The sequence below is a fragment of the Triplophysa dalaica genome, chromosome 18 (genome assembly GCF_015846415.1).
Source record: "Triplophysa dalaica isolate WHDGS20190420 chromosome 18, ASM1584641v1, whole genome shotgun sequence".
NCBI classification, from domain to species: Eukaryota; Metazoa; Chordata; class Actinopteri; order Cypriniformes; family Nemacheilidae; genus Triplophysa; species Triplophysa dalaica.
Genome location: NC_079559.1, coordinates 17985723 through 17997339, shown reverse-complemented (window position 1 = coordinate 17997339; position 11617 = coordinate 17985723). Strand labels below are relative to the sequence as shown.

At 34.0% G+C, this 11617-nt stretch overlaps 1 protein-coding gene across 1 annotated transcript in view; it reads right to left on the bottom strand.

Moving 5' to 3' along the window:
* Window positions 1–2657: 2657 nt before the first annotated feature.
* Window positions 2658–11617, bottom strand: part of opn7d (opsin 7, group member d) — a 29218-nt gene continuing 20258 nt past the window's right edge. The window contains exons 3-8 of the mRNA XM_056772847.1: window positions 9739–9826; window positions 8413–8575; window positions 7387–7514; window positions 5526–5664; window positions 4522–4717; window positions 2658–3757 (exon numbers count right to left, since the gene is read on the bottom strand). Of these exons, the coding sequence (XP_056628825.1) occupies window positions 3260–3757; window positions 4522–4717; window positions 5526–5664; window positions 7387–7514; window positions 8413–8575; window positions 9739–9826 (1212 nt within the window). The 3' untranslated portion in view covers window positions 2658–3259. The remainder of the gene's footprint in view (window positions 3758–4521; window positions 4718–5525; window positions 5665–7386; window positions 7515–8412; window positions 8576–9738; window positions 9827–11617) is intronic.

Sequence of the window (11617 nt, the reverse complement as noted above, 5' to 3'; positions counted from 1 at the left end):
ATAACATTAGTCACATTAGAGTTTGAAAATATATGTCCACGTCTACTAACACCAAAACCAAAATAAATATATATTGCATATGCAGTGATAATGTACTGTTTGTATATTTTGCATAAATAAATAAAAAAAGTTATTTATAGATAATGGCAGTATACTGTAAAACTGTTAATAAAACAATGTCACTTATAAATAATAATCATAATTTATCAGTCCTCAAGTTTCCATTTGTTTTTAGGGTGAAATATACGTTTTAAAGAAATTTTGCTACGACTACTATATAACTACTTACACCATATCAAACATCCAAAACACATTGATTAAGACAGTGTGCATTTTTAGCCTGTCAAGAGATGTCGAAGAAAAACTTCTTAGATATACAATTGTTTTGAGAGCAAAAAAAAAACAAGAAAAACATCACTCAAGCCAACTAGAAATTCATATTTTTTAGTACTTTACCATACAGTATAACTGTCAGTCTTGAAACCTTACCCAAAGCATTCCTCCATAAATTAAACGTTATGTTTGTTATTTTGCTACCTTATGGCATTAATATTAGATAAGAACAGTATGCGACATTGGATTAAAAAGGTCAAATAGCTTCATAAATCAGCTTTTATCTTCATAAGTCAGCTTTCCATCTGCTTCATGAGATATTTTAGTCTCGTCTTTGCCAATCACAACTCACTGTGGTTGAACGAAAAGTTGTTAACAAATGCTGCATTGTTACAAACTGTCATGTGATATTATGTTCCCTCATCAACACATGTCTTTCACAGTTCATGTAATGATCATCTGATAAGCAGCTGCTTTTTATAAAACTATTGCAAGCAACACTTTATGCATAATCATTTCATGTGGAATTTAACACTATAGCAATATACACACGGTATAAATTAAGAGTTCTGTTTCAAAATGAGATAACTCCTTTTGATAAACAACATTTTAAAAAATCATGTTTTTTATGTTATTATGTTTTTTGTGTGTTTTATTGTGCTAGTTGGCTGGATTTTCTGTTACTATGGCTCAAATTAAAACAAACCAACTGCAGTTTGATTGATTATAATTGGAATGCATAATACAAAACATGAGTTATCTCATTTTGGAACAAAACTCTTCAAATATAAATCACAGCGCATTATGGCACAGACTGTTTAATGGTGCATGGCCTCTAACAGTATTGGCTTACCAGATAATCAGGTTTGTACTTTTTTGTCTGTAACATATTGGTAACACTTTATAATAACTGCACGCTATGAATCATTAGTTAAGCATCAGTACATAGTTAATTAATCATTTATGAAGCATTGGCCCCACATTAATAGACATAAGTAAGCAGTTTATAAATACAGCTATAAATGCTTTGTTCTTGATTTATAAGGATGTATATAATATGCTTAATAATCAAATTTTCATACTTTATTAAGGATGAATTCATCATTTCTAAACTAAGGATTACATTACTTACAAACCAGTTAGTTAGGAGTTGTCAGTGGTTCATGAGATCATTTAGAAAGTGTAAGTAAATGATTAATAAACTCTTTGAATGCACATTTATACATCTTATTATTCTGACATATAGTAACAGTTATACTTAATTTGTTAATAAATGCTTTTTTAACACACATTCCTGCTGTAATTCATGATTAATTAAGATAGTTATAAAACATTTACTAGTTGTCAGTTAACTATTTTTGTGAGCTCATCTAAAGTGAGGACTATGTATGCCTTGTAGAGCATTTACAAATGAGAGTTAAAGGCTCAGTTATCTTCTAAACAGAAATAGGAAAAACACAACACAGAGGGATTCAGAATATAGAAATATTTATTTCAAGATGCGAAAGAAATTAATCTGTACAACTGTACATATTAATGAATATAAAACGATTTAATATAAAATAAAAAATAAACCTCTGCAAAATTTAAATTGTACAACCGAACATATAAATTAACATTAAATGAATTTATATAAGATGAAAAATAAACTTCTGAATTTTTTTTAATTCCTGCACACCTCCAGAAAAAATATAACCGTGAAGTGATATGCAACTCTCATTTGTAAACGCTTTACAAGGCATACGTAGTCCTCACTTTAGATGAGCTCACAAAAAATAGTTATCTAACAACTAGTAAATGTTTTATAACTACCTTAATTAATCATGAATTACAGCAGGAATGTGTGTTAAAAAAGCATTTATTAACAAATTAAGTAACTGTTACTATATGTCAGAATAATAAGATGTATAAATGTGCATTCAAAGAGTTTATTAATCATTTACTTACACTTTCTAAATGATCTCATGAACCACTGACAACTCCTAACTAACTGGTTTGTAAGTAATGTAATCCTTAGTTTAGAAATGATGAATTCATCCTTAATAAAGTATGAAAATTTGATTATTAAGCATATTATATACATGCTTATAAATCAAGAACAAAGCATTTATAGCTGTATTTATAAACTGCTTACTAATGTCTATTAATGTGGGGCCAATGCTTCATAAATGATTAATTAACTATGTACTGATGCTTAATGATTCATAGCGTGCAGTTACTATAAAGTGTTACCAAAATATTGAATGCTTTTACACCTTGTTACCTTACATTGTTTACTTTATTTTTGCAGAATAAAATACTGTGACAGATGACAGAAATTTACATCTGATTAAAAAAATCTCTAAATCAAATTACGACAAACTTTACCTGACACAAAGACCAAATATTAATAAAATAACATAAATAATTAAAATTCAGCCCCACCGCAGCGAACCCTATGACCAGCTCTATAATCAATTGAACATTTGGTCTGTTTTTTATGTCATGGTGGTGTTTGGTTTAAAAGCCTTGGTGTCCTTTGAGCTGTTTGGTGAATTATATTGGAGACTATTGATTTCACCGATTTTCACATCAACAATTTTCACATGTTAAACCCTGTCCCTTTAATTACTGTTGATTGCTCAGAATATTCCATTGGAATGAATTTGAGCTTTCTGTGATTTACAGATTCTAAGTTATACAGAATGGATCGTGTCACCTCCACTATCTTTTTTATTTTTTCAATCTATCGTACATTTAAGTGCATCAGTTTCACATGCATTGTTTGAATGGTTTTCTGAACAGAACTCATATACATAACCCAAATACACTGCAATTCTTGTCTTATATTTGGCTTATGTTTGCCAGGGGTTATACTTTGAGTCTATCCATTCATCTTCTCCTTACATTTGTCCTAGTTGTAGCATAAAGCAAGCCTGATGGGTATTCACAAAAGGTCAACTTGCATTGCCTCTGGCATCTGACTCATAGTCACCTCGCTGTAGGATGTACCCATGAGCACGCATGCAGTTCTTTGAGGCGTGGTCTGTTGAAGATGAGGGTCCGTCTCTGTGCATTGAAGACAAGCACCGTGGTTATCCGCTAGGCCATTAGAAAAGCGAGAGGAATTGCTAAGATCCTTGTTGCACTGGAGGGATGATTGCGGGTAAAGATTCTGTACATCAGGCAAAGGGCTTCCCTTACATGGGCTGGAACAAATTCGTCTGCGTATTTGAGCTGTGTCCCTGCTCAAAGATTTACGAAAGTTGGGTTTGAATAGTAGGTACACCACAGGGTTGTAGATGGTGGAGGACTTGGCAAAGATAGCTGCTAGAGCAAAAGCTAGAGGAGGGACTTGACTGGGCTCTCCAAATGCAGTCCACATTGCCACAACCGCATAAGGGCTCCATGCACTCAGAAAACCGATACACACGGCCACTGAGAGCTTTCAGAGACAAAAGAAAACACAAATATATTAAAGTGAAAATTCTGGAGAACTGAAATGTAGCACAAAACAAATACACTTAGCACTTTATTAAATATTTTTTTATTCGTTAACATTTTTAATGCATATGGCAGATGCTTAGAAAGTGACTTTCAGTGCAATCAATCTATACATTTAATATCGTAGTAAAATTCCTCAATTCATTTTTCTTCTCTACCTAAAAAATAATCACAGCATTGATGCCATTTTTTATATGCCAGTTTGACAAAAATACAAACCCTGATTTGAAGGATAAACACAATGTTCATTCAATCACTCTTCATTTAAAATAAAGCTAAAAGGGCTAACATATGTACATGTTTGTGACTGTGACCAATTGTTGGACTTTTTTTATTTTTTTATTTAAAGATGTCTCCATATACAGAGATCTGGGCTACTCCCTGAACATCCACTGCCCCTTAAACTACCAATGATGAAAAAAGGGTTTCCTGATCAATTCAATGGTTCTTTATTAGACGTGGATATGGCTACACCCTACTGATTGGAAAATGGCTATTGGCTATACGTAGTAGTAGCTGCAAAGACAGAAAGATAATGCATTTAAGAATCTTTGTCAACATTCATTAGTGTTGACAGAAAAGGTCATCATATTTCTTAGATTTCTTAGAAAGAGACTTAGAAGTCCTTGCTTTAATGTTTTAAATCCCGCCCCAAATCATTACAAATAGTGTAATAACTAACACATCATTTGTTCCCCACCTCACCTTTACAATGAGGAAATGTGCATTTGTTGTCTTGGTCTGTGGAGACACATGTTGCTGTATGGCTAGCCGTGACCCTCTTACAGTGATGAGGATCATGATGTAGGAGAGGACAATGACTGCTAATGGGAGTGCATAGCAGAAGAGGAAGAGGCAGATGATGTAAGACATGGCCAGCGCGTTGTTGCCAGGTGCGTACCTGCGTACAAGACAACTGATTCAGCTTGTAGGACCTGTGTTACAGCTGTTACAAAAGGTTAACAAGCTGTGGAGAGCCAATTAGGAAAACCGGCTGTACAGTGTGGGATTACTTTGCTGACCTAATGACAATAGAAGTCTTTGAGAAACCAATTTTGAAACAATCATTAGTGCTGATTGCTGAGGGAATATACTGTTGTTAGGGACAGTTCACCAAAAATGTAAAATTCTTTAATTATTTACTCACCCTACTGTCTTTCCAAACCAGTCTGACTTTATTCTGCAAATCACAAAATTGGATATTTTGACATTGCTGGTAAGCAAACAACATTGGATCACACTGACTTCCATTGTATGGAAAGAAAACCATTTCTAACAATATCTTATTTTGTGTTCCACAGAATAAAGATTCATATACAGATTTTAATCAACTTTAGGTTTAATAAATATAGACCAAATAACCTTACAAACTCCTAACCTCATTAAACACTTGGACTCTTCTTATTGTAATCTTAATTATGATTTTCAGCTTAATGATTATGATAGAGGATATCCAAAGTTTTGCATTGAAGGAATAACCCAACCTTACATTGAGACAAGAATATCAGAGGCTTTGGGAGGATTCTTTTTACTTGGATTATTAAGCAATAACCTAGCAACCGGAAGACAATGTTCTAGAAATCACTCACTACAAGCCAGGCTTGACCTTGTGTTTGCATGAATAACCACCACTCACATTTTTTTAAGAAAAGTTATTTTTGTAAATCTTTTACTGTTTACTTTCTATTAATATGCTTTCAGGCACCTACCAGTCAATGCAGCATGCTGTCCCATAGGGTTCAGGGCCATAGTGACCCCAACTTGCTAAGGGCCCCACGGCAAACACAGTGGCATAGCACCACACACCCACTATCATCATACATGCATGAGAGTAAGAAAATTTATTACCTAGAAAAGACACATAAAAACGATAAAGCAACATATTTGTAATACATTTTCATTGATATGTTCTTAATACACCTACATTTATATTCTCCGATAATTATGCCAATCATGACACCCCTCAGGGTGAAGAATCACATTTTATCTGTCAATATCACCTCTGAAATATCATTTTAATAATGACCATGCCTCCCTCCCACCTACAAAGTCCATCTGTTCACCTTTCCTTGCTGCCATCTTAGTTTGCATTTTCTGTCTACCACACATATCTTCATAATTTAATTAGTTTTTAATGTAAGGAAGTTAAATATCTAAGGGGTGGTTTCCTGGACAGGGCTTAAGCCCGGTCTCAGACTAACCTAAATGTGTTGATTGAAAATAACTTGCAGAAACATAATATTTATCAGTGCGATTGTTTTGTCTGAAGATGCACACCAGTAATGTTTTTTGTAAACTGTGTTTGTTAAAACGACCTAAATATCCTAATTTAAATAAGGCCGGCTAAATATCCTAATTTAAATAAGGCCGGGTCCTAGCTTTAGCTTAACCCTGTCCTGGAAACCAGTCCTATAAATGGTAAAACTGCTTTCAAAATGAAAAAGGCCATCTAGAATAATTCACTAACCAAACCGTGACTTCTGTATAGCTCTCCCAAAATGATTCTTTCAACCAATTTGTTTTAAAAGTTAAAAAAGTCAGCAATTATTTTTATCGCCAAGAACATTTGGTCTGTATGTTCAGAAAAAATTCAAGAACAGATACACATCCATTATGTATACACATATGTAGACAAGAAGGAAAAATGTTATATTGTTTTTATAAGGAAAAAATACGATATTAATTTGAAGGTTTATTGTTATTTATTAACTTGAACTTGAACAAAGAATGTTTAATTGATGGAGTCAATTTATAGTTTGCATAAAGCAAACAAGATTTGCCTAAACATGTTGGTTGCAAAGTATTTTCGACTATTTTAGGGATTCCTGGCTGTATGCTGTTCTTCTTGTCAATGTTAATTACAATTTCTGTTATATTTACAGTTGTTTCATAATGAATGATGTTTAACGTTTAGGTTTTTAGTGTTTTGTTCTAAGTACATGAGGCAATGCTGCTCTGCTGAAAGTGTTTGTCAATGTGCAGTTGTTTGACAAATGTTTTCGATCCTTAAGTCGATGATGTATGTATATGTGCATATAATGTCTAGTGATAATGACAAAGTTAAATCAAAAATTATTTTCAGTTGGGTGAACTAGTCAACTTGGTTAGTAAAATAAGACAATCTGCATTACATATGTGAACAAAAGTTGGCAAAACGTTGAAAACAATCGGTGGGGCAACTCAGGTTGCCTTTTATTTTTATTTCTTTATTTTTTTATACAGTGCAGAATAGCGCCTTGTGTTTTCAGCTCTGTAAAAATGCTTAAAAAATGTTTACACAACACACAGTTATAATGAATCTTAAGAACATACTATAATATTAAAAATCAATCATATGGCTTTAGATTAATTTATAGTATACAACTGCAGTTTTTTTGATGATATCTTTATGTTGCATCCTTAGGTTAAAAGCTTATCCAACAAGAACACTGAACGCCATCAAGTGATACATTTAACCTTGGGTTGTATCGCAGCAGGACAGAATGGGTGCATTCGATTTTAAATTAAGATACAGAGGTGGGCAGAAGAAGATAAATGTATTGAGGGGTAAAAGCTGTCAAGAGAGGATACCGTAGGTTGGAAAGCAGACTTTGAGGCAGCAGACAGAAGACAGAGCTGTAAGGTTTGTCAGGCTGGACAAGCCAAAGAGAACGCCACATACAGCATAGCACAAACAGGTCAACTCCCCAAACAACCACCTGAGAAACAGAAAAGACATTGGAACGAATGAAAGCTATGATGTTTTCAAACAATGAAAAGTGCATTTACAGCTTGTGCTTTTAGACCTTTGTGCAGTCACATGATACATGTTATTAATAACAGAATATAAACAGCAAAAACCTATAACACAAACCAGTGTGTATAACAACAAAGTGGCTCTGATGCAACACATTTTTTTTAACATAGAATCAGAACCAAGGAACCATAACATATGATTTAAAGTGAAAGTTCACCCCAAAATATTTTGATTGTCATCATTTATTCACCCTTTTGTCATTTTAAACCTGTATAACTTTCTTTCGCATAACGAAAAAAAAAGATATTTTTTAAAAATGTTGTTAACTGGACCCCATTCACTTGCATTGGTTTTGTGTCCATACGGAGCCAGTGCTGTTCGGTTACCAACTTTCTTCAAAATATAATCTTTGGTGTTCAGCGGAAGGAAGGAAGTCAAACAGGTTTTAAATGACAAGAGTGTGAGTAAATGATGACAGAATTTTCATTTTTGGGTGAACTATCACTTTCAAATGTAAGAGCAGAATTTTTTTCTCTCTGTTAAATACGAAAGAAAAGTGCACATTTTCATTCAATACAAACTGCAGTAAAAATAAAGAAAAGGTCAGTTTTGGCTCTAGGGAAAAGTGGAGCACTGTAAGTTAGACTAACCATTTTCAGATAAACAAATAGCCTACTAAAGCAGCTTGAAGCAAATTGATTTTATCTTTATTATATTTACTACTACTTGGAAGCTGTTGAGGGCTGCACCAGAGCCTGGAAAGTATTACAGTTCAGGGATTATACAGTAGGTTTTGATAAAGTCAAAATGTATCTCATCATTCTCATAATGAATCTTATTTATTACAGAAATCTTCATACTTGTGAGCAAATGCTGATGGAATCGCCAGTGGAAACAGACTAACTGTCATGCCGAGGTCACTAATAGATAAATTTATGATGAAAAACTCAGCGGGCTTCAGAGAAGACCTCTTACGATATGCCACAAGCAGAAGAATGCCATTTCCCAAGAGTGACAGAATACCTGAAAAGAAAACATAACAATAAAAACATTAAAAAGCTTATTACAAGGACAAAAGTTATATACTTTTATGTCAAATTATGCATCTATGCATATGTTATGTTACTGCTCTGACAGCTTGGCAAGAACTTAAGCTGTTGTGATTTACTATGGCACTTTATGTCTTTTTAAGAACCCACTATTCAGACTGTCATTTATACTTCCGCTCGGTTTGCTAACATCTGAAGTTAACCTAGCTGTTGAAGCTTCACTGGACCTTATTTTGTTTACACAGACAACATAAAAAAAAAAGGCCCTGGACTATATTGTGCGAACTGTTTTATATGAGCTGGTGTGACTCGCATTTCCATTCATAAACAAGCCACAGCTAAAGAATTAACAAAGTCAAAGCATATTTGTAAATATACATCTAAATAAACCACAGATAAGGCTTAGATTTTAAAAGACGACTGTTTTTACTCAAACATTAAGCATGTAGTGAAACATTTAAGTGTTATCAGAAACTATATGGAAAAACTATGCACACATTATTACTATAGTGCACATGTTGAAAGTCTCTTCCATTTAACACCTGATTCAAACTGTTAGCTGGTTAGCAGAGAGGTCCTTGGACTAAAGTGGGTGTTACATGAAGCAATGCATACTGAAACTGTTCAAACAAAATGTGCAATGCTGTGGGTATGAACTACTGTTTTCAAAGAAATCTTTTAAATTCACTCAAAATTACATTTTTCTAAGGCTCCTAATGGTGAGCGTTTTGTTTAAACCCATGGCACTGGACACACAGTTTGTTAAAAAAAACAAGTTATTAATTTTCTAATATGTCAAATTATTTGTTTGTCAGTAGGTACATGAGAGAGAGACTTAAGCATTGTTTTGTGTCCAGAACAGAAACTCGGGTACAGACTTTTTTGACAAAGGTCAGTGAGCAACCACTCAAAAAAAAACTTAGCAGTTCAGCAACTGCACAGCAATGTGTTAAGAACAACTCGGCACACCATAGTAAATGCATAGAAATGGCTTGACAACTACCCACTACAGTGGCATCAATATACACTATCAAGATTATATCCCATCTCATATTATCCATTTCAACCTCTCTTTTTCTCAATTCGAATAAATAATGCTGCTATAATAATGTATCAGTTGTTAGAGAGTGGACTCACAGAAGATTGTGTATATGGAACCCATGAAGACATCATGCTCCTTTGGAATTGTGGAAGCAAAATGGGTAATTTCTGAGGAATTTCCCATCTAAAGAGAACATGAAGGACAAAAAAAGAAGTTTAGACTTTTAGCTTTATAGGTAAGAAGGAATAACCTTTTGGATGTTTTTTCAACTTTGACCTTTACTTTGAAACCAGTCAAACAAGAAATTAGGATGTCTTTTAATTCAATTACATGGTGAAAAATATGCTGACATATTTTTGAATGAATGTGCCGGAATCCGTATTTAGCACAATCTTTACTCAAACTATAAAATCCCCAAACTGGATTTTACATAACTACTGGTACACACTCTCTCATTTGAACACTAAACTGAACACTTTTTTTGACAAGATTATTGTCACAAATTTCTTTACCTCTCTACTCCAGTATGTACATCCGTACAGTTGTGGTCATACATTCACCTTGAAGCTGACCAGTGTGAATTGTTAATACTTTGTTTTCTAGGTAACATGTAAATACTGTTTCTAGCTTCTGAAGGGCATTACTAAATGGACAAATATTTTCCAATAAATAACATACACATCATCCATTTCAAACATTTACCCTGGCTCTTCATGTAGTTGCCTTTTTGAGCATCAGTGAATATTACTTTTGATAATAACAGCTTGAATCCCTCAATTGTATGAATTCCTTAACAGTCCCCCCTTACTGTTGGAAAGGGGTCAAATATGCAAAAGATGCTAAAAAAGATTGTTAAAGACCTGGAGGACTTTTGTGAAAACCAGTGGGGAGTTTAACAATGCAGTACAAACAATGGATTCATGAAAAACTCTCAAAAGCAAATAAACTGTCAGGAATGTTCACTGAAGAGAACCCAGGCGCAGGCAGCTGTACATGAAATAACTTAAACTTTATTTACTACAAACAGATACCCACTATGGCGAGTAATAAAAACCTAACTTACAGGAACAAAGACTTTCCAAAAGGGGGCAAAAAACAAGAAAACATGATAACTTAACTTATGATTTCAAACACTGAGACAAGACTATATAGTACACACAACGGCATGACATGAGGCTAGGAAATGCAAATGGCCAAGGTACAAGGCAAACTGGAACAAAACAGGAATCAAGCACGATGCAGTAGCACAGGACAGAAAACACGAGGGAATAAAATAGGGAACCAAATCAAGAGGGGAACAGGTGCAGGGCACAAAATTATTAACAATCTTGTCTCTCTCACACAAAACATGTGGGTCTGTCATGATCCTGCCACAAGACTAAGAAAACATTATCAAAAGAGGCAGAATCATTACAATAAACAGTCCTATGCAAAATAAGCGTACAAAATATGAACTTGATTATTTTTTATATGTAGTTGATTGCTATTGTTATTATTCGAAATATTTGCTTCAATGACTCACAACATTACTTAAATACCTCATATTAATCTTAAGTACCTATTCAATAATATTACATTTGTTTTATCTTCGAAGAGTATTTAGTTTGATCAAATATATAAAAGAGAGATGCAGATGTAAGATTCTTTCTGGAAAAGACGAGATGCTGGAGGCAGGCAGGGGGGGCGTAACCATAGCACGCAATACATCATCACATTAATCCCTTCGTGTTCATTATGCACATACGCGATGATTGCCAAAAAAACACATTACATATGACTTAGTTTGACTTACCGCATGCAATTCATGTCCGGCATCTTTAGCACTGGGACAGCGCTATCTATCAGTTACAAATGATCTCTAAATCCATGTCATATCCACCATTTACATAACATTCATCACTGAAATGTTATAAACAAACGAACACCTCAACTTCTATCATCATCGCAAGAATAACAAACTGCAGGGCCACAGCG